At 43.1% G+C, this 27,962-nt stretch overlaps 1 protein-coding gene across 3 annotated transcripts; it reads left to right on the top strand.

Moving 5' to 3' along the window:
• The first annotated feature begins 99 nt into the window (after nt 1-99).
• LOC138635667 (3',5'-cyclic-AMP phosphodiesterase 4C-like) lies at nt 100-27,811 on the top strand. Of its 3 annotated transcripts, none has more exons than XM_069723256.1 (15): nt 100-987; nt 2,830-3,024; nt 3,129-3,165; nt 3,747-3,817; nt 4,665-4,714; nt 13,672-13,784; nt 21,201-21,294; nt 22,886-23,142; nt 23,248-23,346; nt 23,762-23,926; nt 24,243-24,342; nt 24,588-24,742; nt 24,861-24,992; nt 25,073-25,255; nt 25,354-27,811. In XM_069723256.1, the coding sequence occupies exons 1-15, from the start codon at nt 827-829 to the stop codon at nt 25,723-25,725; spliced, it is 2,184 nt and encodes a 727-aa protein (XP_069579357.1). In that variant the 5' UTR covers nt 100-826; the 3' UTR covers nt 25,726-27,811. The 3 variants fall into 3 exon arrangements, with proteins under 3 accessions (XP_069579357.1, XP_069579358.1, XP_069579359.1); XM_069723257.1 differs by having other exon boundaries at nt 669-987; nt 24,861-24,983; XM_069723258.1 differs by lacking the exons at nt 100-987; nt 2,830-3,024; nt 3,129-3,165; ... (1 more) ...; nt 4,665-4,714; nt 13,672-13,784 and adding an exon at nt 19,827-20,569 and having other exon boundaries at nt 24,861-24,983.
• Nucleotides 27,812-27,962: the final 151 nt, after the last annotated feature.

Genomic DNA, 27,962 nt, shown 5'->3' on the forward strand with positions numbered 1-27,962 from the left:
TACACATGCATATTATTTTAGGTTATGCTTCATCAGAAATGGTCATTTTGTAAGGAGAGCAGAAAAAGAAGAGAAGCTCAGGGAACGATAATGAGATGTCTTTGTTTGCTTTTGGTAATCATGTCGGCAGCATCTGGGCACTCCTGTTTCACTCTGCTAGTCTTTCCTCTAACAAGCTCAAACATTCCTTCTGAATTTCACATCACTACTCTCCCGTGTTCATTATGATGTTTTAGTTGTTAAATAGAGGAAAATAAACCCAAGGAGTTGGCATGATCGTTTTAAAATGACCTTAAGTACTTGTAAAAGGTCAAATTGTGGTCTGAAATTATATTTGTGGTGTTTGTTGTTTGGAGACGATGTGATGTAGCCTGAGATCCACACGGAGAGCAACGTCAGAGCGGCTCTACTCTGCTCTGCTCTGTATGAACTCAAGAGATTTTTTTTCTTCTAGGGAAATAAGCACAGTATCCATTAAATTGAATGCACATTAGTGATCATCTCCAAGTTAACAAATAAATGAAAATACTTTAATACCACCGTAAACTGTAGTCCATATGCTTTTTATAGGAAATCCTAATAGGTGGCTGAGCGAAGGGCGGATGGGATGCTGAACACACCGACTAATCCGCAGTGTTTTTAATACAGAGGGGGAAAAGGACAGGCGGTCAGATAAACAGTGACTGTGAGTCCGCTCACTGCGCTGCAGCCCAGATCTGCCTGTTAGTGTCGGCCAAGCCTACGTTATTACAGCACGTGGCCTGTTACTGGACAGACAGGAGGTCTGTCAGTGTGTGCGTGTGTGTGTGTGTGTGTGTGTGTGTGTATGAGCAGTGGCCACAGCACTGTCAGTGTTTTTAGTTGCTGGATGAGGAGGAAGGAAGGTGGAAGGGGGAGAAGGATGTTACGGAGGTCCCCTAGGTGCAGAGCTGGGCACTTTGACTTCAGCGAGGAAGTGGTCAACAGAGCACACCTCTTAGCTCCCAGGTGACTTTTCAGTTGCTGTGTTTGTCATGTTTCTCTTTCTTTTCTCATTTTAAAGTGTGTTTTTGTGCAAACTTTCGACTGTAGACTGTTTATAGAAGTATTGTTCTTGCAGTTTTTATTTTTTTTAAATTTGTATTTAACTCCACTGTATCAGACAGTAGCTGTAACATTTACAGTTTATCAGGATTGACAGAAATTATTGTAAACTGTGGTTTCCTGTCCGTGTCAGATTAAGAGATTAGATTACTGTAGGCTAAGTATGTTGTTAATGTTGTGTGAAGTTGGGATTTGAGTGAAGCAAGGCATAGCACAGATGACGTTCATCGTCCGGCATATGTGGAATCAGAGTTTGCACATTTCACATTAATCTGAGTTTCTCTGGCAGAGGTGTTTGACTAAGTGTCTCACTTGGACCGGTGCCACGTTAATCCCACATGTTGCAGAAATTACAGAGGCAGGGGTAAATGTGGGGCAAAGAGTGAAGTGGCATTTGTGGACACTTTTCTTCTTGGAGTGGACAAAAAAAAAAAGGGTCGTTATTTGTCAATTTATTCAGCCTGTTGTCAACCTGTGTGAAAATATTATTCAAGCTTTACTCAGAAAATTCAGTGAGAGTTATTGTTTTAATTCATGGTTTGTTTAATTGCATCCGTTGTGCCGGGCATTGATACCTTGACCTTTCACCTCTAAACTCTGGTCTGCCTGAACTGACTGTTGGTTGCACAATAGCTTGGCCTCTCCTGCACCCTCTCCATGGTGACAAACATCTTATATCTGTCTGATCATCTGTTGCCGTTTCACTGTGGCATCAAACAAGTATGTAGAGGGATTTTTATTATGTACACATAAATTGAACACTTTATGTATCAAATGGGAAGCTTGTTGGTTTCCTCTTGCTTTAAGCATTTCTTCATTTATTGATGTTCACTCTTACGGCCGCTTTCATTGCCTGTTTGTGTTTTCTATAATTGCATTTTTTTTTTTTTTATTTCACTGTGCATGTCTTTTTTTTTTTTAATGAAATCCCAGAGAAAAACATTGTGCAAAGACCATAAATTTGTCAATATGTTCAATTAGAGTGTTTTCCTTGTAGATGAGTTTATCCTGATTTGATTTATTTGTCAGGCACCATGTACAAAACCATATTTTTCAAGCAGGGACAGAGAAGATGTCTGTTCCAGATTTAGCTATTAGCTGCTGTATTTTTCATCTGCAGTTCCCTGACAGGAAGATACAAACACTACATAACACAATAAATACTATATTTGAATGCATCTATCACTATAAAAAATAAACAGTAAAATACAAAAATATGTCCGATATCAGACTGTAAGAAGTTCGTCATTCTCTATGAACAGGTTCCTATACTGAGTTTGAGTTGAGCTGCCATGGACATTATTCCAATATGAAACAAACCAGACCTGCAGATTACAGTAAAACAGCCCCCGCTCACACTGACCAGCAAAGCATGCTTATTTAATGAGCACAATAGTTTTGCTTTTAGCCCATGGATGAATGGGTGAATAATCATTTTAGGGTTTATGTAACCATCTCTTTCCTGGATTGGATTTGTGAACATGTTGCTCAAAAGCCAGTACTTAGTGGCAGCTTATTGAAAGTATCTAGTGATGATGAAGAGGATTTGAAAGTCCAAAGTAAATGATTAGATTAATGATTGAGCAGATGTGATTAAGGTAATACTTTAAAATAATAGGTCTCAGAACTTGTTATAATTTGCTCCTGTAATGTAACAAGTCAGATCCCGTTGTTGATTTTCGAATCATCCACGAACATACACCAATTTCAAATAGCTGATAGTCGTTTATCTCTCTCCTCTCTTAGCTTTGAAGGGGAGAATGGCCCGTCATTGTGCTGCAGTCCTTCGGACCCTCAGGCGTCCCCGGGTTCGGGTCTGGTTCTACACCCCAACCTGGCGGCTCACGGCCAGCGCCGGGAGTCCTTCCTGTACCGCTCTGACAGCGACTACGACCTGTCACCCAAGTCTTTGTCTCGAAATTCTTCCATTGTTGGAGAACTGTGAGTTGTTTACGTCACAGCATTGTCAGATGGCTTTCACTGATCAACTGGTTATTTGTTTGTGTGTAACTGTCAGTCTTTGCTTTCATCTCATCGTATTTTAGACACGGAGAGGACTTGATTGTGACTCCATTTGCTCAGGTGAGAGCTGATCACAAGTCAATAAATCTACTCCAAACAACATCAGAGTCAGCTTGTTGAGGGCTGAATAAGACACAATCCCCCCCCAAGAGCTTTTAGATGTAGATTTAAAGCCGGTCATGGATCCTGAAAGAAGCTCACTCACGTTGTCATGTTTAACGTCTCCGCCACCTACTGGCCTTAAGAAGACATAACACGGTCTGCTTACACTGCGTGATTCCCTCCAAATATGTTTTGAGACTTCATCATGCAAATCTTCAAAAATATTGGATCTTAATCAGCATAATTGGCAAAATAATGCTTGTTTGTGTACAAATCAGATTTAAGGTGAGCACAGAGAGACTTTCCTTCTTCAGCAGATAAATGTGAAAAAAAAGTTCCAGTGTTAAAAGCTGCTCGTGCTGCGTTCTGCACAATAAACATTTCAGTGAAGTAATAAAAGTAGAACATTATTTCACTCTTCTGAAAGTCACACTTGAATCTTTTAGCATTTCCATACACATTTTTATAATGTTTAACACAAATATTTCTCATACAACATGGCAACTTTACATTCGTGGCTTTGTTGTACCCCTTTTCAGGTTCTGGCAAGCCTTCGGACCGTGAGGAACAACTTCACCAATTTGACAAATGTACAATGTGCATCTAATAAGTAAGTCAGTTTTTAAATTTTTTTTTAAATCTTGTTCTTTTTGAAGACATACCAATGTTTCTCCTACTGTAGGTGGTTGTGGTAGCAGTTTGTGGTGGTGAACAATTGTTTGACTAAAAACTGCATTTCCAAGTAATTTTGGACAGTTATCATTACAATATTAAAAAAGACACTGTCTGTCATGAAAACAATAATTACCCAATATTGGTAAGACAAAACCTATAGTGGCTTGGTGTTATAATAGTAGGGAAGCCCATGCATACTACAGAATGTCCTCAGCTGTGACATTAAAGTTTCTATAAACTGGTTGTTTTGTATCATTTATGGTGATAAAAACCCACAATGTGATTTTCCTGTTTTGCGTGTGGCTTTCACCTTTCAGAGATATGTTTTAATCCAATTCAAGATGCCAACATGCCTCACTAGGGGGCACCAGTGTATCAAGGACGTTTGTAATGCGAAGGTTTCGTGAAGAAATCAGTCACATTAAACCCTCTATAGATTCAACCAATCAAAGGGTTTACTGCTGGTAAATAGTAGCATTGAAATCCTGAACTAGACTCAGAAACATTTTATGTTTATTTTTAAAACAAAATTTGGTGTAAGAGGCAGTCACCTCTTGTTATTAGACTGGAAGAAAGCTCTGTCTCATCCCTAAAGTCAGTCAGTGGCTGCAGCTGCATCAGGTTGGCCAGAGGTGGACACTGAGTCAATGTATCCACTGTAAGCCTGAGACAGGCTAAGATCACTGAGGGAGCATCTGTATTACACAAATAATGCTGTGAAAACAATAATGCAACCATTTATTACACATTTCAGTTCATACTGACCCGTTTCTCTGTTGCAGGAGGTCTCCTGCTGCAAATCAGCCGTGTGTCACCAAAGTCTGCTTGTCAGGTGAGTACAGTCAATAAACCTCCAGTAAATGATAAAGGGACGTTCAACACCAGCCTCATCAGAATGAAGGATTCTGGGAAATGTGGAACACTTTAACATGCATACAGTAGTATATACAGTATAGTAGTAGTTCTGCATTGTTTACATTGTGGTAGTCGCACACAAGTTCACAAAAGTCTAATGTCAAGTTTAAGCTGCAGGTGGAGAACAACACTCAGCTGAAGATTTGATACGTAAAAGAAAGATATTGAGCCAAAAATAAATACGGCCAGTCTTCAACGCATAAAAGCAACAGATGGAAATGCTTGCATGTGACCAGAATCAACATTTATAATATGAGGATGTTTCAGATAAATTAAATGGCAATGGCATACAAAGAATTATTATTATTATATCTCATAATTGTTCCTTTGCAAAGGCACCACACATTCACAGTTAGTTTATTGTTTCCATGCAAACTCTTTATTACTGCGGGTAACTTTAAGGTGAACTGTAATTCCTCATACAAATGTCCATATAAACACTGTAATAGATGCTTACACTGCCAGCAAAACTGTGTTATTTTTGAGCACGTGCAAAAAGAGGCTGTTATCTTTTTAGGTATTCATACAGGAAACTATAACTTGATAAAGAGCACAAAAATTCCAGACACTCACGTAAAGACTGACTAGAGGAAGAGAGGCACAGAAAGATTGAATCGTTCATATTCAGATCAGGTGGATGTGAAAGACGGGAAGGACAAGTGAAAGAAGGGGAGGAGGAAGGTGGGGATATTGGTTCCTGCTGCACTGGTTCTTCAAGCCCCATTGACGTCAGCACGGCCTGCACATGGGTGCTCTCTGCTTCCTATCAGCACAGATGGGCTGAGGAGTGTCCCGCAGCAGGAAAAAATACAAAGACAACTGCGAGTCTCTTATTGTCCTTCCTCCTCCACACTTCTCACAAACCTTGACCTTCACAAGGAACCGCTGACAAGTGAAACCTCGCCATCTCATTCGCTTTCATCATGACACATCAGCAAGATTGCAAGAAAGAAAGATTAACTGAATTTGTTTCAAACCCCAGAGACACAATACACGTATGTTTGTGTTTCGCTGCAGTCCCACTGTGGAGTATTACTGTCGTCACGTTTCAATGAGTATACAAAGAACATACAGTCCAGCTGCCTCTAAATAATGGTGATTGTTGAGTTTGTTCAGAATGAGACCACAACAATTAACAATATCACAATGAAAGATGCCCTCATATCCTCCCTCGTGTTGCTTTCTTTCTCATTTTCGTCAACTCTTTGACCGGAAAAGGAGAACAGATTTTTCCTGTTTTGCCTCTCTGTTTTCAGTGACACAATATCCCCAGTAATGGAAAAGATATAGTACCTGTGTCTTCCTGGGCATGAGCTCAGCATAGACGGAGGGGCTCTTCGAGAGAACGAGAGATAGAGTTGGCAGGTTGTTGCTCGGAGTGAGATGGGAAAGAAAGGAAAAAACATCGAAGGTCACAGGGAGACGTCACAGTTTTTGAACCTTTTAATCAGATGCAGCATGGGAGAAGCAGAAGCAGGTCAAAAGGGATTAAATAAACAGAAAGAGCCGGAACATGGCTGCAGTCAGTGGGTGAAAGTGCACAAGAAGCAGAAAACAAGAGAAGGGGGGGGGGGGTATACAAAAAATCAGCTGCAAGATCAGCTGCAAGTGCATCAGTGCAGGCTGTTTACACTAGTAAATGTCTTACAGCAGTAACGTGAGGGGACTGTAGTTTCCCTCATATGAGTTTGCAGTTTGTGCTTCACAAAACCAAATCGACCCCATCACACACGGTCTTGTGAGCCCGGCACCCAACAAAGGGCTCACTCTTCCCTGACTGATTCAGATTATAGGCTTTGCTTTATATTGCGCCTGATAAATGGCAGTTTTGAGGAAAACGCCTGATGATGACGTCTGTGACCGTCAAGGACTGGTTATTAATCTGTAGTGGTTATCACCAAACTGAAAACTGTCACAGATGGTAGGGACTCCAGGGCACACGGTTAGCCGTTTGTCCAAGAAGGGGATGGAAACCTCATAAAATTATCTTTGAGTGTCTGTCAGAAATTAATGTTTACACGATGCCCTTTGAAATTCATGTTTAAAGCAACTAACGTGAGGCCTGTTAAATTTAAGATTTGACCCATCATGTAAAAAAAATTCATCCTTACAGTTTGTATAGAAAGTCCACAGTCTCACTTGATATTAGTGTGTGCATTTTTTGATCTAAGTATAATACTGGACTGAGCAATCTTTAATTGAGTTCCTCTATCAAATCAAACCAGTAGATTTATTCTAGAAATAGGAACACACACACACACACAAACTAATAGGGTTTTGTGTAAATGGACTATGATAAATGTCCCAGCTTCCATTTTTCATGTGCTTCATGTTATCTTTCCTTCGCCCACTTAGACCACTAAAATCAGAAACTAGCCGGACAATTCACAAAGCTCACGGCTCACTTATTAACACGCCAAATTACAAATTAGCTAAGATGCAGGGCAGTTTCTTCCTTCAGACACATTTCTATCCTCGTCACTGGAAAGATCCACTCAAGTCTAATTGAAAATAAATACATTTAGGCCACACATAAAATCATTATAATCAGACGGTATTCCTCATACAAAAGAAAAGTGCAAACCTGGCTTTACCAGTTTTCTTTTTTCTGTCATAGATCTTTGGACTTTCCTCTGGCACAACTATAGACCTGAATATTTGATGTTTTTTGTGATATTATTATTTTTATACATCTGTGTTTTGTATCAATTAAACCAGCAAGATGCTTTAGAGCTGCAGCGAGGCATTTTCAGACAGAGCCAGGCTAGCTGCTTCCACGTTTCCAGATTTTATGCAAAGCTAAGCTTAATGCTTGGTGGCTGCAGATTTAACAAGAATTTTTTTAACGTAGCATCAAAGCTCTCATCCAACGCATAACAAGAAAAAATGATATGTATCCCTGAAAGTGTTGAACTTTTCCTTTCAACAATCTCTCGACCTAATTAGGACTTATTGTAGGAGCTTAGACAAGTGTGCCTTTCAGATTTAAAGACTGTTTCAGACTATATGGTCTGAGTTGTAATATATATCTTACGGCGGTTTTAAAATGACTGTAACTCAATTTATCCTTGCAACCTAAGACGGTATCCTTCAATATAATTTTGCATAGTATTGCAATGTTTTTCCATTGCAATACACATTCATATAGTAATATTTCAGACCTTGGAGAACAGGGTTCAGCATCATAGTTTAAGGCTTCCATATGTGCCAAGAGTTCAAATATCAGACCTGTACTATATTTTTTATTTGGTTTAAGTGTTTGTTTGTTTTTTACCCTCATGGTCGTTGTCACCATTGTTGACAAAAATAGCTGTTGGTCTTTGATTGTTGGATGCCTATTCCAGCTGCTCAGTGTGACACTTTCCAAGAATCCGATGCTTTTCAAAATGTGAAAAATGAATTCAGTGCAGCAGACATGCAGACATACGCATTCTTTGCCTTGAAACCAATCAGACATGTAACTTTGTGCGTAAACTGCCCAGGGTGCGGGGCCTCACACAACAAGCGTTTATCATTCATGCGTTTGTCTCTTTTTGTAATCATGTTATGAACGAGAAGTATTGAAAGACTCGTTTGCTGAAACTGGTTATTCTGACAGATTAATGAGGAAGAGTTTGTGCTAATTAATCAGTAACTGCACTTAATGCCAAATATCATGGAACAATTACTTTTAAATCAGATCAAGGGAGATGTGTATATGCACCATTGAAAATACAGATGCCTATTGTAAGGACAAAGCAAAGCACGGATGTCTTTAATTAATAGTAAACTGTGAAAATATTGGAAATCGAATGTGCTTTAGCCTTCTCTGTTGCAGGTTTGTAGTCAAATTAATTGCAGTGTAATTAAGAAAGAACTGAAGTTCAACTTTTCTAATTTTGCAGACACCGTACTGCTTGAATTATACAAGTAATTTGTTACCCATAGTAAACTGACAATATGATGACGTTTACTCCCTCACATCTCAAATAATGAATAAACAGATGGGTGGAGGAACATGGAGACAAACAAACTGACTGCCAGAACAGATCTGACCCGTCCTTTTTATTCTGGACCGTTTGCTCTACTTATGTCTGCAGCAGCCCCTCTGCTCCACAGCAGGAATCCATTTCAGGTTTTCCAGGCTCACAGCCAGAGGAGAGGATCCGGCGGGCTGGAAGCGTGCAGCCTGGTTAAGTATTTGAATTATGTCATTGACGTCAGCACAGTCATAAACCTCGCTGCGGCCCATCCCTCAAGCTGGCCCGTGCCAGCACGGCTCCATGGTGCTTTGTGAAGGAGCTGTCAAACAGGCCCCGCTGAGGTGTGTGTGTGTGTGTGTGTGTGTGTGTGTGTGTGTGTGTGTGTGTGTGTGTGTGTGTGTGTGTGTGTGTGTGTGTGTGTGTGTGTGTGTGTGTGTGTGTGTGAGTGAGAGTGAGAATCGTTTTGTTTTGATAGGTGATGTGATTCTGCCACATTTGTAAACCATGAAGAGACATAATCATTGAGTGTTGTTTGTGAGATAGGTCAAAGAGTGCTGGTTTGGTTTCGGGGTTGGACCGACTTAAAGTCCGCTGCACCACAGATTCTCCAGTGACTGCTGCCTTCAAGTGACAACAACCTCAAAACATTTGATCCGATTCTCTCATTCAGACTATCAAAATAACACACCTTCTATACACTGTGACTCTGAATTGTTGTAACAACATGTAACTGAGAAACAAACATCTATTTCCGTGACTATAATAATTTTTTCTTTATAATCTAATAAAAATTACATGCCTTTAGACTTTGCTGAAATCATACACACACAGATGCACTCTAAAATAAGCCACATTGAAATACAACAACTCTTGAACAGTTATGAAATATTAACACAATAAAATGCAGTATGAGAGGGTTCTTCACACATGAGAATGTTATCAACTTAAAAGAATTTTTTTTAACTCAAGCCAATTCACATGCAGCACATTAGCGGCATTCATTTCTTATAATTTATTTGACTGATACTGATAGAAATGCATAGAAATGACTCCAAGTGTATATATATAATCCTCTAAAGGAAAATAAGGGGATAAAGGTTTTTTTAAATTTTATTTGTAATTAGCACAGGTGCCATTTACACAAAATAAAGTTATGAAAATTGGTACATTACATTAAATTACTTTAATTTAATTTCCCCCTTTTTCTGTGTCTGTCAAAGTCCTTTATCTCGTCTGTCCACTTGTGAATAAATTGACGTACATTGGAGGTGATACAAAGGTGAATCATCCCTCCCTCCTGTCTCAGTTTCATGTGTTGTGCAAGGTCAAACACAAACAACTGACTATGGGCATGTGTCTGTGTCAGAGTGTGTTTGTTTCTCCCTCTTAATGTGACGAGGTCAAGACGAAGAATGTGTTTGTTTTTGTACGTGCAGATAGCTCGGAGGTGTTTGCATTTCAGCTGACGGTGGTGACTAGTTCTTTTTCATCAATCCTTGGTGATTACTGGGCCCATCATCCCCTGACAAGGCAAATTAGTGTAGTAAACACAACTTAAGCCCTTTTAGTTATCATGTTAAAGTCAAGCTCATCATGAAAACTCAAATACTACATAAAAACCACAACTTAACGTTAAACCCGTTAAAGCTACTTACACATGGAAATCCACTGTGGTAAATGACTAGGTACATTTACTGGGGACTGAAGTACAATTTCTGGTACTGGTACTTATGTTTTTTTTTTAGTTTTATAATGCTTCTACTTCCCTATATTTTAGAGGGAAATGGACAGCTCTATATAGTGTTATACTGGACAGTCTATTGCTAATGAAATAGGACATATTGAATTACATAACAGTTTATAAAGCAGTGAACAGTTTCTCCACTTGACCAAGTATATAAGTCCAGTGCAGCTTACATGCTAATGTACTGTAATAGTAATACTAACCCAATAATATGTGCAAGGATTTCTCTTGTAAGTAAATGTATTCATTGTGGTATTACAACCTGAGTAAAGGAACTGAACGCTTCATCCATCCACTACATGGCTATAGATGGTATGAGAGATGCGACGGTGCAGTTCTGCGAAGCAAGTTTCAGCCAGACATCAAAGGACACAGGTTTCGGGCCTAGTCTGGGAACACAGAGAGGGGCAGTGTGAGGTGGATGTAAGCGGAAGGTGTCTCGGCAGGAGTGGAGGTTTGGGCCCGGCGCTGGTCGTTAGTGCAGTTGATGGCTCTTACAGAAGCCGGTTTGTGGCCCTACAGGGGAGAGAGATAGAGGGAGAAGGGGAGGCAGACGGGGTCTGTCTGCACACTGAGGTCTGTTGTCCTCTTTGCAGCCTCCAGCATATGGCCAAAGCATTAGAACTCACCCAAAAAAAAAAAGACTTACACTGAGAAAAAAAAAAAAAGGCTGGAAAAGTACCTCACACTCTGTCTGGGAGCAGGTTTTTCAGACTGAAAGTGCGTCACGCCACCTTTGACTAGTGACATTGTGAAATGCCTGTCGGCTCATTTAGCGCTGTATTTATGATCAACCAAAGGTGATGATGGGTTCAGCACTCCATCTCCTCATGCTGTGTGCGTGTGCATAACTTGGTTTTATTTAGAGTTTCAACACACAAATAGGATCATGACATGACTCAAGCTGGAGAAGAGTAACTCCGGGTTTTCTAAAAGTTGTATCATATTTAAGAAACACAACAGATGATTGTTTGAAGTTTTGTCTCTTTGTTTTAAAGCCAGAATCTTAAAACCAGTAAGTGTTTGTCCTGCAGGCTACATCTACTCTTTTACTACCATCATTTTCTGGACTGTGTCAATGATTCAGCTGCCAGCTTCAAAATGACCTGAATCCCGATCATACAGGCAATGTGGAAGCCTTTGATGTTCCCCGACTGCCTTATTAAAATGTCTAGTGTCTCTGTATACCCTCATCGGAGGGAACGGGGCAGGATGTGGTCACACCTTCTTGGCAGCGTCTCCTGCCCCTATGGCCCAAGTCGGCCGCACGTTGGTGTATAACCAGTTTCAACAGCTCACCACCTTGTGCATGAGCCGCTTTGATGTTACACTTCACGCTCTGTGTCAGTGACTTTTGCATGGCGTGGGTGACAATGGATCCTGTGAATAGTTTGGACCACAAAACTTGGCATCCTGTTTTATATTGCGGCCAAGAGTGCACTGAATTTTCCAACCTGGAGCTCGGGTAAAGAAAAATCGGTCTAACCTGAGCAATGAGGCTAGTGCTTGCAGTCATGCTCTTGTGATGTGAGGACCCAGTGGCATGATTTCTAAAAACTGAGGCTAAAACTTCACTTTTCTTGTGGAATCTGAGAGGTCATTGTCATGTTGTTCTGATACCTCTCAGTGGTGGGAGGTTTCCTGAACCGCGCGACATGAACTGAGGTTTCATTGAAGTTCTTTGTTTTACGCCGGTGGTTTGAATTCTGTACGCCATCAGTAGGCTTTGAAGTGCTTTGATGAACTATATTGACGTAAATTGGGGAGCAGCACGCTGGCTGTCCTGTTGTGCTAAGCATATGGGGTAAATTGCTTCCATGTGTGAAGCCCTATGAAGTAGAGATCAGTCTTTTCCATAGAAAAAGGAAGGTGGGGAGATCCAGATGTGTTCATCGTTCAGTCCCTCCCGGAAGAAATGTGTTGAATCACCGTTCTCCTTGGTGTATCGTATGATAATAATTAATTTCCTCATGTTTTATCATCTCGGTGCATTTCTTATAAACCAATCTTTTCCTCAAAAACTGTGCGTCCACCGCATGTGAGTCATAGATGCTAACGACAGCTATTTCATCGAATGACAGCCGTGATTGTCCTCAGCGTCACTCCAACATTCAGTAACTCCGCTCCACGTTTTGTGTGAGTTCAGGGCCAAAGAGGAAGTGCTTTGGTTTCTTTGGCACACAGTGGAGCCCTGGCTTGGCCTTCCCCCAATTCAGGGAGTCAAAATGTGCCTCTCGTGTTGCTTGTGCAAACACAGAGTTTGGTGTTTGATATGATTTTTTTTCCTCCCTCAGAGAGGTTCAGAGAGGAGAGAGCCAGTTTGTGAAGCACGGTGGTGTGGTGTGGAGTGGAGTGAGCTGCTGCTCCTGATGATGGTGATGATGATGATGATGATGATGATGATGATGCAGTTCAGCAGAGTATAGCCTTGAAGTGGTCTGCACGTTTCAGAAAGCAAGTCATTGGGAGTGGAGGCAGTTGGAGCATTTGTCTTAGCAGCGGTGACAAATTGCCCTTTCTCTTCTCGTCCGCAGTTCTCATAAAGTTTGGGTGAAAACACAATAAAGCAAGTATTAAACAGCAAAGCTGGATGTGTCTGTTTCACCAAGAGACCCTCTTCAGGCAGTGGGGTTATGTGCCTCACACCATTTGTCCTGGATGTGTTTAAATGGGCGGCGGAGGGGGGGCGAGGGGTCACAGACACATCAACAGCAGGAGGCAGCAGACTGCCTGGTTTGCGCGCCACTTATTCAGCAGAGTGCTACTGAGAGGGGGATAAGTTAATGAGAGAGAGGTTGAGACGGGGTGGTGGACAGAGACAGAGTGGGAGGGGGATTTGCAGAGCGCACAAGAGCGAGGGGGTACGAAGAGAAAGAAGCTACAGAGAGACAGAGAAAGTCTCTCTGTAACTCAGTAACTCCAACCGCCCTTTTGTCTGAGAATACAACTTCCCCCAACTTTCTGTGGTGGTGGAGCATAGCAAGATGAAGGAGCTGTGCTTACACACCTCCCCCTCTTCCTCTGCGTCTTCCGGATGTGCAGCTTGCAAGTCCCCCATACGATCAAGCCACACTGGGGCCCTTGGACAGCCACGCATGGTGTCAGGGGACTCAGGTATGGACATGGATCCTCTCCGGACTGATTACGTGTCCATGTGTCTGTTGGCAGATGAGTCCTACCAGAAGCTGGCTATGGAGACCATGGAGGAGCTGGACTGGTGTCTGGACCAGTTGGAGACCATCCAGACGTACCGGTCTGTCAGCGACATGGCCTCCAACAAGGTAGGACAACTTTATTATGTAAATGTGACAACAGTCCATTCGCTGCCTTGAAGTTTTTACATCCATATGTCCAATACTGTGATTCCCAAGAGTAGTCTATCCTCCCAGAGGGGATCTCATCTAAAACAGAACATTTTACCTTTGCATTTTTAAGCATTAGCTTTAAAGTTAGAGGAAATCTCAGGTAAAAAGCATATTTGTAATGTGTCAAGATATCAGATCATATATTGCAGTTTGCATCTTGAGTTTGTCTTAGCCGCTTTTGAAAAGTTTTACGAGTCCAGAAGGTCAAAGGATTTTATAAACTCGCATATAAACCTTCAGTCTCTAAATCAAAAGTTGAAAAAGTTGTCATTTCATTGGCTGGATGCTCTTAATAACTGATTATGATCATATTGCACAGTGAGCTCTTGTATGTATGAATTATTGTATCCATGTGTGTGCTACCCACTGAAATAACAACCACCGTAAGACCTCCCACGAGCACAGCCGCGAGCGCGTCCTGTCTGCCAAACCAAAATGAACAAAGGTTTAGATCAAAGACGATGATTGTTCAATCCGTGATCCAAAAGCTATTCAGCACTCCAGAATTGTTACTATCACAGCAGATATTGTGTAATATGTCCCAGGACATGATGCTGACACTGACCTTGTGCTGATGGCCTTACAGTCCTCAAAAGTCTGTCATTTCTCTTCGTTGCAGTGTGGTCGTCTATTTGCATAGTTTATGCAAAATGTAAATTGATTCTTGCCACACTGACGCACTTGCAAAGCAACAGTCATTCTGCGGTAGAGTTTGAGCCGCCATACGAATTTTATGGATCTCTCGTAAAGAAAACCAAAGTATGAATAGTGTTTGCTTTGCATACATGACTACCGATTTCCTGTTATCTTTGAATGGTACAATTGCCTGTGTTCTGTGGAATGAGTTGACCTGCGTCAGTTTCCTCACCTTAGTCAAATGAAGACACTCTGCATGTTATACAACTGGGCTGGGCTGCACAACTTCAAACAGTTTCATCTCAACTGCACACACATGCATTTTGTCAATCATTTTAGTTTGGTATGGATATGTATTCTGTTCTTGGGTTTGGCGTACTGATCCACTTTCTCAAGTGATGTCACCATAAAACGTCCAGTCAACCGACAGACATCCGGTTGTACAGACTGTAGTTTTATGATTTACAGAGAAGTACTACAGGTATACTTTACATCTTGTAAAGGTACTTTTTGCTGGATCCTTATTGCTCTCTGTGTTGCCAAGGCAAGCCAATTGAAAGCACTTCATTTATTCTCGTTGATATTATTCGACTAGCTGTGCAAGAGGCACGGTCACAACTACTATATGTCTGCTTATAAATACCAGCACAAGTGTTGGAAATCTAAATGTCATGAATGTTTTTTTGGTGAAAAGTGGCCAAACTTGAGCATAATTTCTCTCACTTGTTGGAGTAGGCAGATGAACGGCATCAGCTGCAGTAAAATAGAGCATACTTCACTTTATGAAAACCTCTTGTACAGTATTTTGTGTTCAACACAGAGCTTTTACACAGTAAAGTACTTTATAAAGTTACTTAAATCCATTTGTATTATTTATAGACCAGCGGCTCTGTGAGGCTGAACTGAGGCACAGTTGTGCTTTGAGCTAAATGCTAAAGTCAGCAAGCTAACACTCTCAAACTGACAATACTGACGTGAAATTTAAGGGGTATGTTGTTTACCAGGTTAGTTTAGCATGTCCACATGCTAACTTATTCTAATTATCACTAAACACAAACTGCAGCTGTGTCTGATGGGACTGCCCTCAGCTTTGCAGGTGTTTTAGTCATAAACCAAAAGGTTTGGTCAATCAAAATTTAAACCTGCTGATGATACCTTATGAAAAATGATGAGATCATCAAACTGACTGCAGTTCTTCCTGGAGGGACATACATGTTTGTACCAAACTTCAGGGCAGTTCACTATAGTTAAGATCTTTCACACAAAAAAATTGAATAATGGTGCCAGATGAAAAGTCACTTGAATTTCTCCTCTGAGAACCATGAATGTCTCCACTGAATGAATGATATTCTTGCTGGTAACATAACAAAAAGATAAGGAATCCATTCTCATCAATTGGCATGACAGATTGGATGAATCCAACAAACAAATTCAAAATTTTCCAAAATGTCAGCCTTATAATTAGTTTGAACTGAATCTGAAGAAACACATTGTGGTTCCTTCAGACTCTACAAAGCAGCTATTTTGAACTAATTGCTTCCCTTTGCTTTGGTGCTCATGAGCCTTTCTTTGTGTGTATTTCATTTGTACAGCGCTCAACCAAATTACTATGCGCTGCACATTATTACTCAACCTCCTCGCAGACAGCGGAGACTGTACGGCGGCATCAGATCATAAACACCCAGGGTGGTGGTGTCCATTTCTGTCTGTATTCTACACTGAGGTCTGAGGGAGGACTCGGATGGATAGGGGAGGGGAGGGGAGGGGAGGGAGGGAGGGAGAAAAGGGGAGGGGAGAGGTGTTGTCAGACTGTGATGGGTGACTGTGACCGTGACACCGGTTTCCTGTCTCTTTATTTCTCGTGCCCCCCGCTGCCTCTCCTCTGCTCCCTGGTTATCCGGACGACAATAGCGGCAGCCAGGTTGAGTCTACGTCACTGGGACTGGCAAGACAATGAGCACAAGGTCCCTCGGGCCTGCAGCAGAACAGCAGCCTGTTTAGTCAGGCCAGGCACAGATTCCTACCAATGTCATCCAGTCCCATTGTTGACCAATGCTGGTTTCAAAAGTGCGGAGATCAACCGTTTACGATGTTCCAGTTTGCTTCCATCAATGTGCTCGATCATTGTGCAATTGTAAAGGGATGCAAAGCAAACAATTTATTCATGCATCATGTATTTTTGGTTGTTTTTTTTGCAAAATATTGTGTCAAATACAGTTAAATTACGCCATTAACGCAGCCTCCGCATTTGCAATGACTTTTGACAAGGAGATTGAATTTCTTCTACGAACCAGAAGATGTAATTGAACCCACAATCCAACCCAGGGTGTCTCCACTTTCAGTGTCCAAGGACACAGGTGTATCCGGGGCTGCAGGACCACACACCCCGCTGACCACCAGCCTGGTCGCTGTGACCTCAGAGCGGGGAGCTGCTCCCCTGCCCCTCACTATCATTAGCCTCGCCACACTTCCATGCTGATGCCGGTGACGGCCTTGGACAAACACCGCCATCTGAATCCAGTTAGAGGAGTTCAGCGCTCTGCGGGTTAGCGTGCGAGCGAGCCCCCGAGCCGAACACAAGCGAGTAGGAAACTTTAACTCACGTGTGGTCACTTCAACTTTGAAGCACCGCCGTCTTCAGAGGGGAAAGAATGACAAAATTATTGAAACAGATGTAGTGGTGGGTCTGTAGCTGCAGCAGGCGTAATGGACATTAAATTATAGTGCTGTGATTTCATTTGACTGAAACGGTGGTGAGGAGATCAGACGAGCTGCAGCGGTGATTATGGTGCCTAATCGTAATTAAAAACTCTTACCTCTGTAATCTTCTGTTCATTCATCGTGGAAAAAAAAAAAGACAGAATTAGGGTTTGTACTGTACCTGCTTTTGATTAACAGATTCTAGGAATCGTGTCTTTCTAATGTTACTAAACCGTGAAAACTTGTGTTGACACTGCAAACAGCCACACATGGGACAGAGGCAGCTTTGCCTCACTCTGGGATTTATTAGATTGTAGAGCTGTGGTATTGTGTTATGATGTACAATCCCTTCTCTATCACGGCTCGGTGTTCACAGTAAACTATTAAAGGAATACATGTGTCATTTTTGATTTTCCTCAGTAATGCGTCAACATGCCCGACTGCCAAATTTGTTATCTGTGACTTTTCAGTGATGAGTTCAGGTATGTTAGTAGTTTGGTGCCTCAGGCCGTGTTAGGAAGCAGGATGTCTACGAGTAAATGACCTCAATGAATTACTCTATCAAGCAAAAGGGAAGTAGGTGGGGGCACATGCTCGGGCCTGTGTTGAAGGGCGGAGCCATCGATCTCTTGTTAGACTGTAGGCCAGTCAGTCAAGTCAGCTTTATCGCTATATGTTTCCTGCCTGACGCCACTTGAGAAAAGAGAATAGAGAGAGGAAGCAGGCTGAATCTCAGACACGCCGAACAGAGTTATCACTCTCGGACCTTTTACAGGATTTCTTTTGTGCTGTGTTTGGTGTTTGTTAAGAGACAATGGGACTATGTTGTTCTGAAAGGCAGAAGAAGAACTTTGAGATGCTCACAAGTTGGAAAAAGGTGAGTTAGTTGTGCAGCAGCTGTGTGGGAGAGTGGTCTGCTGTATGGAGACTGTTATATCCAAGAATAGGTTTGATATAAAGTATCATCATTTCTTTAAGAAGCATGATTCACTATTGATATAGTTTGCTTTTTGGTCGACATGCTGAGAATTTCTTGTCTTGTTTTGGCTGTTTTAGGATTTGGGTCAAAAAGACAAAGCTCACTCATATTTGACTTCAAATGCTTTTGCACACTTTTTCCTTTAATTTTGATAAGTATAGTTGTTAATAGTGTTTTGGCTTGAATAATATCATTTACATTGCACTTCTGCGAGACACTGGCTCCAGTATGCATGTATTTGAATATTCAACAAATTTTAGGCTCGTCATTTTCTTAGAACTAACCACAGGGTTTTTTTTGGTAAAGTTTACGTAACTTCTATTGGTTACCCAAGTCAAGCGTTTGTTCTGACGTAAAAGGATGTATGAGTTAATGCCATGGATTGAGTAATCTATTCTCCTGAGCACACTCACAGACTTGTCACCGTGCCATGAGTGTACGCTGTGTTTTCTCTGAACCATATGACCCCGGGTGACTGACGTGCGGCTGTGTGTCTGACTCATTTCCTAGAGGTCACTAATCCAAACTGTTTGGCTGCTTTTAAGAATCAATTACAAGTTCCCTTTGAACTGAATAAAACCAACTGATTCCAAGTGCTATTTTTTTTTTTTTTTTTTTTTCGTCCTTACGAGCTCTCTTTGATTTTTATGGACTGTCTCTGGCAGCATAGGTTTTGAGTGCAGCCAGCGCTTTGAAAGAGGTATTCAAGTTTCACAGTCAAGTAGATGTTAGCTGCCTGCTTGACAGCTATTAGACAGCTGGTGAGACCAGAGAGTTTGGTTTACTATGAAAAGAAAAGATGTGGAAAAGGCAGAATGGAAGATGTCTTTTTTCTTACAGTGTCTGAAAAAAAATAAATGAAGGCACAATTACATTTTCAGAGAATACGGAGAATTTGTTTGATTGTACACTTACAACATGGTATTCGTGATCAAGTCTAGGATGCTTGTGCGTTTATATTTTGTTCTACTGACAATACGATTTTGCATCACTGGTTAAAATCTGTGTTGTGTTGCACAGAAGTCTCTGTGTGTGAAATGTCTGGCCTAGTTATGTCCATCTGAAGGTTCTCTGCTGCAGACTGTGCGTCAGGTCTGTGTGTGTGTGTGTGCGTGTGCGTGTGCGTGTGTGAGATGCAGGGCGTTCAGAGCTGGGACCACCGTGAGAACGATGGAGGGGGCCATGTGACTCTGTTGCCATGGCGTTCAGGTTGCAGTGCAGTTGGCGGTAGACGAGTGAGGCTGCAGACTGCAAACTCTCTTATTCGTTTGTCTCGCAATTGTCTGCATTTGTGTCTGAAATGTTGAAAACTGCTGCAGTGAGAAAAAGATTGCCAGGAGAGTAACTGACAATGAGAACAATTCAGGTCCTTGAAATGAAACTGATTAACATTGTTCTGCTGTCTATAGTCGTACTCCTATATTTAAAAGTAAAACTCAAAACCAAATCTGGTTAATTAATACCCCGTGTCTCCTCACCCATGTGATAAACGCGGTGGTGCTTTGAAGCCTCACATTGTGCAGTATGCATTGCATCTGTTCTGCATTACTGAGCAGGAGAAGCGTTTCAAGAAGGTGGGGGGGGGGCAGTGTGGGAGGGGAGAGGGAGGGGGGTTTCAGAAAAGCACAGGAGTGAGAGAGAAATGGCTAGAAACAGAGAGAGCGAGAGGAAGATGGGGGGATTCTCCAAGCTCTCCATTTCTGCAGTGCTGTTCACGGCTCAGTGTTCAGCCGGGGTGGGAGGCAGAGAGAGAGAGAGAGAGAGAGAGAGAGAGAGAGACTCCACCAGTCTGTCTGCCACAGAGGACTTTAGAGCGCATCCCCCCCCCCCTCCCATCCTGCTTTTTTCCGTTCTTTTTTCCCCCCTCTGTCGTGTCGGCTGCCTTTCCTCCCTGCCGCCTTGCTCAATCTGGGCTCGGGAAGGCTGGATTCCCCCCCCCCATGTCACTGGATAACATTTGGATGTTGTCAGGACGCGGCCGAGGATTAGAGAGACGGACAGAGGCGGCGAGAACCGAAGGAAAGGCAGCGAAATATTGACCGCATCCGGGGGGATTCCATCACTCTCTGTGTCACGTTCCTTGAAAACAATGGGCGCCGCTCAGAGGAGGCTCATCTGGCCGGGGATGTAGGGTTCCGCCACAGCCCGTCTCCAGAGGCCCGGGTGTTTGTTTTCTTTTTCTTTTTTAAACCGTCGTCGACCGTTTGGAAGGCGGTGATTTTAGTGGCGCCTTGAGCATCGGGCTGTAAGGCAGAGCTCAGCCTTGGGGGTCCACTCAGAGAGGAGCACTCACTGCTTCTGCTGGGGAGCGCCAGGGGCTCAGCAAAGCACCAGCACCATGCCTGAGGCCAACTACCTGTTCTCTGTGTCCTGGGGATACATCAAGGTCCGTCCCACAGGAGACCTGCCATTGATGGGACTGTGTGTGTGTGTGTGTGTGTGTGTGTGTGTGTGTGTGTGTGTGTGTGTGTGTGTGTGTGTGTGTGTGTGTGTGTGTGTGTGCGCGCACATGCTGCGTGTTCCTGTCTTTTCGCTGCAGCTGGTGTCTCAGATTCCTCACATTGATTTTGTTATACTTCGATTACACACTTGGATATCTTTGATTACATTAAACTGATTGTGTCGTCATGCTGGAGCTCAGTGGTTGCATGCATTTAGAAAACGAGCACATTTTCTTTCTCTGGGAAAAACTGCGCATAAAGACCAATGCACCGTTTTGTTTTTTTTGTTTTGTTTTTTTTGTATATTATGCTGTGTATATTTTTGTTGTTGAAATGCTGAGCAGTCTTAGTGGCTAATTGAAACCAGGGCCAAGAAGACATAAACACAGACCTTATATGGCGCATAAAAAAAAACAAAAAAACAGAGGCCATGTTCTCATGGGACGTATTCCAGTGGAAAATAACAGGAAACGCTTTATTCCTCTGCTCGGAAACAGCAGTAAAATGATTTAATGGATATGTACTGCTTTGTTTAAATCATTTAACGTCATTTATGTTTTATCTCTCTGCTTCCAGTTCAAGAGGATGCTGAACCGGGAGCTAAGCCACCTGTCTGAGATGAGTCGCTCAGGCAACCAAGTGTCAGAGTACATCTCCAACACCTTCCTGGGTGAGCACTGCAGCACGTATTCACACACAAACACAGCCGCCGGACATGGCGCGATCACAAAATGTGCTTTATGAAGAACTGCAGTGTAAGGCTTCACTGAGCCAACATCCTTCAGGAAGGACACCGTGTGCATATGGCCGAAGGTTGTGAGGTTACCCAAATCATGTGCTAAGTGGTGGAGAAACTCCTATTTGGTGTGCACCACTGCTTTCAAACCAGTCTGATCTGGTGTGGAGGAGAGAGGCAGAGTCCCCCTCGCTCTGACTGCAGAGATATGTGAAGGGAGGGGAGGGCATTGTACTCAGGGAAGACTTCCCTCTGGAGAGATGAGGAGCAGTGAGGGGGAGAGAGGGGGAGAGAGGGGGAGTGTTTGTGTGTGCGCGCACGGTGCCATCAGGCCCAGATAGACGGTGCATTATTCATGGGGAGGACGGCAGCGTGTCCTTGTCTCTTAAAAGCCCGGCGGCATTTGGTGACTCAACTGTCCAGCAAGCCAGTCTGCCCCTCAGGTTGTCCCTCACGTTGTCCCCCCTCCTCTCATCCAGCTCACCACCAGCAGACAGCCATCTTATCAGGGCTGCATGTGCAGGCTGCTGTTCTGCTCTCGCTAGTTAAACACGCCTCCATCTTCCTGCCTCGGAGGAGAAAATCCCAAACCAGAAAATAAGAGAAGACGGGGAGGGGAAGGAGGTGCTGGATGCATGTTGGAAAACACTCCACCTAGCAATAGAAGTGGTACAGTGAACGAGGTTCAGGCGCGATGGAGCTGCTCTGAGAGACGAAGACAACAGCACAAGCTCAGTTTGTCTTTTCAAGTTCTCTTTAATCTGCATTGCAGTTCACACCTGTCAGGTGCAGACAGATCATTCTCCTGTGCTTTGTGGAGGATGCAGCTGAGATGTTGCTTTTTCGCACTGCGGTGCGTGACGTGTGGCACGCGCACACACACACACACACACACACACACAGACAGACAGACACACACACACACATCGAAGGAGTCTCACACGCACATCGTCTCAGCTGCGTACAACATGTGACAAATGTCACTCAGTTAACAGACTGGATCGCACGCACCAAATAAACCCGCATACTAACACGTCCCTCCTCTAAACACTTCGGTTTAATACGAGCAGTCCACCATTCTCTGAACTGTTATTACAACATGACTCAGTTTCACAGAACGCACAAGCAACTTTTGGTAATATTGTCATAACATCTCAGTAGCCCTTCTTGGCCCTTTATGATATTAACATCGCGTTTTTATGAAAATATTTGCGCATGTGATTAAACTTAGTTTCTTTTAGTCTTTACAGCTGTTCATGGAAATGTATTTTTAGTGGAGAAGACAGGAAGTGAGCGACCGTTTGCAAATTAAGTGACTGGCAGTGCAGTTTTAACGCGTTGTCACGGAGGTGTGAGGTCAATTATCTGCTCCTGTTAACTTTGGTTACTCAGTACAGTGGCACGCGAGTCGGGAGGCTCCTGCAACAACCCCCAGAGACTGAACTAAAAAACAACAACTTTGAAACCTCTCTTTTTTTAATCTTCTGCCTTTCTTGTTTTTGTCTTCTATTTTGATTTTCTGCAGACAAGCAGAATGAGTTGGAGCTTCCGTGTCCAGTTCCAAAGTCGAGGGAGAGGAAGAGGAGGCAGGGCCAGCAGCAGCAACAGCAGCAGCAACAACAGCAACAGCAGCAACAACAACAGCAGCAACAACAGCCGCATCAGGGCGGGATGATGACACAGATCAGCGGTGTGAGAAAGGTCAGCCACACATCCAGCATCTCTGGAAGCACCGGGAATCGCTTTGGGGTCAAGACGGATCAGGAGGAGCTGTTATCGAAGGTAGTGCGACAGATTGCACAGCCAACATATAAACAACAACAGAATTGTGCGATGTTTTGAGTCTTACTGGATGAAAACACCTAAATCCTGTCCTCTTGTCAACAGGACCTGGAGGACATCAACAAATGGGGACTGAATATCTTCCGAGTCTCTGAGCATTCCCACAACCGCCCGCTCACATGCATCATGTACACCATCTTTCAGGTCAGTCGCTGCGTCTTCGTCCTCAGCTTGCACCTCGTCAAGTCAGAAAGAGTGTTCGGACTGTAGAGGGCACGAGGTGCAGCCAGTCGGTGTGTACGCCGTGTTCTCCGTTGTGATCTGCGGTCCGTATCAGTGCAGGAACAGATGCCAGACAACCATTAGCAGTAGAAATTGATTTCTGGCTGTGAATCATCGTGGCAGAAGATAAACCTGTTTTTATTTTTCTCGAGTGCGTGATTCTCGGTTTGACAAATACGGAATTTGAGGTTAGACATCGAATGCATCTACTGTAAGAGATGCTCGTAAATATGAAGAGATGCCCCCCCTCCCCCCCCAAAAAAAATCTTCTGTTCGGAGTCTCTTCTGCTTGTTAAGGTCCTGTTTCCCTAATTTTCCTCCTCTGTGGTGAATGCAGGAGCGAGACTTGATGAGGACGTTCAAGATTCCCACGGACACCTTCGTGACCTTCATGCTGACCCTGGAGGGCCACTATCACTCCGACGTGGCGTACCACAACAGCCTGCACGCTGCCGACGTGGCCCAGTCCACACACATCCTGCTGTCCACCCCCGCGCTGGATGTAAGCCACGCACACACTCTGCTTCTCTGTTGTTGTAGCTTTCTACAGAGCCGACCGTTCAGCGTCACGACTTTTAAAAACAGTTGGAAATAGTTGCTTGTGTTGACGTTTATTAGTTCAGTATCTCTTGACTCAAGTTCCAGTTATTTGATTGACACCTGACGTCATTAAAGAGTGGAATTTTCACCCACACCTTTTTCTCTCATGTTGTTTCTCGTTATCATCAGAATGACACAAGGAACACCTTTCCTTGTTTAGCCAGTTTATTAACCGTGAAGGCTCATCTCCTCTTCCTCTTCCTCCTCTTCAAACGCAGGCGGTCTTCACTGATCTGGAGATCTTGGCAGCCATTTTCGCTGCAGCCATTCACGACGTGGACCACCCAGGAGTGTCCAACCAGTTCCTCATCAACACCAGTGAGTCTCGTTTCACATCCATCAAAAAAGAAAAAGTCAACAGCACTCACTTAAACTACATTTACAAAACGGGCAGAAATATTTGCATGGGATCTGTCTCCAAAGGCAACAACGTGGGATTTTTTTTTTTTTTTAGGGACGTTGAGCGGTTACCATGGTTACCTGCCTTGAGTTTTAAAAAGCTAGAACTCTATTTAATTTCTCTCTTCCTGTCATGTCTCCTTCCCTCCCTCCTTTGCGTTCAGACTCTGAGCTGGCCCTGATGTACAACGATGAGTCAGTGCTGGAGAATCACCACCTCGCCGTTGGCTTCAAACTGCTGCAGGAAGACAACTGCGACATCTTCCAAAACCTCACCAAGAAGCAGCGGCAGTCGCTCCGCAGGATGGTCATAGACATGGTGAGGACATGTCTCCACATGTGTCCTGAGGCTCCAGCCCAGTTTTAGCTTTCAGAGTAGTCCTTGAACCACTTTTATTCCCTCTTCCCTAAATGTTTCATGTCCCTCTGTCCTCCAGGTTTTGGCAACAGACATGTCCAAACACATGAGTCTGCTGGCGAATCTGAAAACCATGGTGGAAACCAAGAAGGTGACGAGCTCCGGTGTCCTGCTGCTGGACAACTACACCGACAGGATGCAGGTGAGAGACGTGCGTCCACACACAGACACGAACACGCTGATGAACACCACGCAGAGAAACAAGATGCTGAACGGTCGAGTGTTCTGCAGGTGCTGCGTAACATGGTCCACTGTGCCGACCTGAGCAACCCCACCAAGCCTCTGGATCTGTACCGGCAGTGGACCGACAGGATCATGGATGAGTTCTTCCACCAGGGAGACAGAGAGAGGGCGAGAGGGATGGAGATCAGCCCCATGTGTGACAAACACACAGCTTCAGTAGAGAGAACTCAGGTAGAGACCATGTACATCCAGCTCCTAAAATAAAAAGCTCATATTTTGTATTTATTTTTACTGACATCATCCCGGTATTTTTTTTTTTTTTTTTATAGGTTGGCTTCATCGATTACATCGTCCACCCTCTTTGGGAGACGTGGGCCGACCTGGTCCACCCCGACGCCCAGGACATCCTGGACACACTGGAGGACAACAGGAACTGGTACCAGAGCATGATCCCCCAGAGCCCCTCTCCTCCTTTCTACACCAGCGATGGAGAAGGAAGCCCACACGGGGAATTGGAAGGGGGGCCTCCAGCGAGCAAATTTCAGTTCGAACTGACGCTGGACGACCAGGAAGGACAAGACAGAGACAGCAGGATGATGGACACAGCTGACGGGTGCGAGCACGTGGCGCTCAGAGATCGTCCCTCTGATCAGGACGGCGTAGAAACGACGACGCACGATGTCTCCCCGGCGGAAACATAGCTGAGCTGGTGGCGTTTCTCGGAGCGCAGCAGTTTTTTTTTGCTGAAGTCATTTTAATTGCAGTGGAGCAATCCTGCAATCTGGCTCTTTGGAGCTGCCTGGCTGAGAGGGCCTGACTCTGTGTGGGGCACCCATGCAAACGAGGCTTGGAAACCCTGTGGCAGTTTGTTTTTGAGCCCCCCCGGAAGGGAGCTGGAAGCGTGTCGCCTCTCTTCTTTAAAGAAGGGACTACTGTCGGACCGCAGAGGAGGCACGGCTGAATCTGGGATCTTCCAGACAAAGAATGTGAAGTGGATGGTGTGAGTCCGTGTACTGAGACAAGTAGAAACTCTAAACTTGCACTTCAGGATATTTTATGTTCATTTAGATTCTTTGTATTATGTCGACATTGGATACCACCCGCTAGTGTCCAAGCAAAACTACTGGTCAGCAAGTTACTTGTAACCACGTAGTGTTTTTTTTTTTGTTTGTTTGTTTTTAAACACGTGTTCAAAAAAAAGAAAACAAAAAAAAAAAGAGTAGTGTGCCTTTTTTTTTACAAGCGTTTCTTTTTGTAAGTGTTTTTATAATTTATTGAACACATTCATGTAGCTGTAAAATGTGTCAGGTTTTTCTACAGAAAGGACATAATTGTCTCACACAGTCTTCCTAATGTTCTGGCAATAGTATAAGCTCGTTCTCACTAAAGTGGATGTATTTCTAAAATCAGTTGACTTCCCAGCACAATTTGCACTTTGTGGCATCCTGTCAAATGACGAGAGCGTGGAAAAGCTTTTGTTGAAGACATCACGATGAACGCGTAAAAAAAACAAATGCCGATTTTATTTTATTTGTCCAAATATTTTCTCCAAAAATACTTAACGTAAGCAATTAACTAACTCGTAGATCAGATTCCTTGAAAGTAGAAAAAACATTTTGTATTTTTAGTCCAAAAACCCTCCAAAGATTCTGTAAAGTAGCACTTTGATAAATTCACTGCCACTTCTCCAAAAAAAAAAAAAAAAAAAAAAAAGTGTGATCACATCACCTCAAGAGTCAGACTGATTCCTCACATCTTCCTGTAGCCCGGTTAAATCACAACTTTTTTTTTTTTTTTTTTTAGTCCCGAGTTCTTCCGGATTGGAAAAACTGTTTCCACCCTGTAATTCTCCCTTTTTTCTTTCCATCGTCTCACACACACCTGTTGTGGTTAACAGCATTCCTTTCTGGTGAACACGCTTCACACCGTGACTCATTTTGAACTCTGAATGACTGTCAAGGCTGCGTGCACACTTTAAAAACCTGTTTGTGATAGAATAATTGTATTTTGGTCGTTTTTTATTGCAGCACTTTTTGAACATGTGGACAGCTCTGCAGCTGGTCGCTGATCTGTCCAAATCTACCTTAAAGGTACCACGTTGTAAGGTGCAACCGTCATAATACGAGGAGATCGGTGTCATGACATGACACTCTTCTCCTTTCAGTGTGTGTGTGTGTGCGTGTGCGTGTGCGTGTGTGTGTGTGTGAAAAAGTGTCACAGTCGCACAATCTCGTTGCACCCAGCTGTGTTGTTCTGACCCTTCAGCTGTTTGTAACAGTGTATTTATTACCTTTTCCTTGTATATGATAATATGGATTGATAATATTCACTGTATACTTGGTATTATTTATATGCACTACCACGTGTCAAATCACACTTTGACTGAACTCGTCTGGTGGTTCGTCTGTATCCAGCAATGTATTTTGCTGCGAGACCATAACATGAAGTTATGCAGGTCAATTTTTTTTTTTGGACACTTTGAGAAGTTGAAACATTTGTACAGTCCAAACCAACAGCAGCTCCTGTGACCTGCAGCAGAAGCTGTGTAGTCTTTTCTTCCTGGTGGGTTATGAAGGCTGGATCTTATTTACTTCAGCAAATTGTGTACGGTGACGGGTCATTGTACAGCTATAAGAATATTTGCTGAAATATAGAGCATTGTTTCAAATGTATTTTTTCAGTGTTTTCCTCACAGTATATTGTTAAAAAAAAAAAAAAAAAAACGGTGTATGTTGTGCTCAACAAATGTTTTCTATCAGATTATTAAAATGGGCATGTATAACAAAATCTTCTGGTCTGAATGTTGTTGGAACTGGCGGATTTCTTCTGTCTTCTTTTTATTTCTAATAGTTCAAAACGTTTCATCAGCTGGGACGCTTGATGAACCAGTAGAATCTTTTGTCTTGCGGGTGAAAGGTTTTAAGCACTAAAAGTAAAG

This window comes from Brachyistius frenatus, unplaced genomic scaffold, assembly GCF_029030835.1.
Source record: "Brachyistius frenatus isolate BFR_SWC_R1_liver_20210118 unplaced genomic scaffold, ASM2903083v1 Contig_322, whole genome shotgun sequence".
In the NCBI taxonomy this organism is placed as follows: domain Eukaryota; kingdom Metazoa; phylum Chordata; class Actinopteri; family Embiotocidae; genus Brachyistius; species Brachyistius frenatus.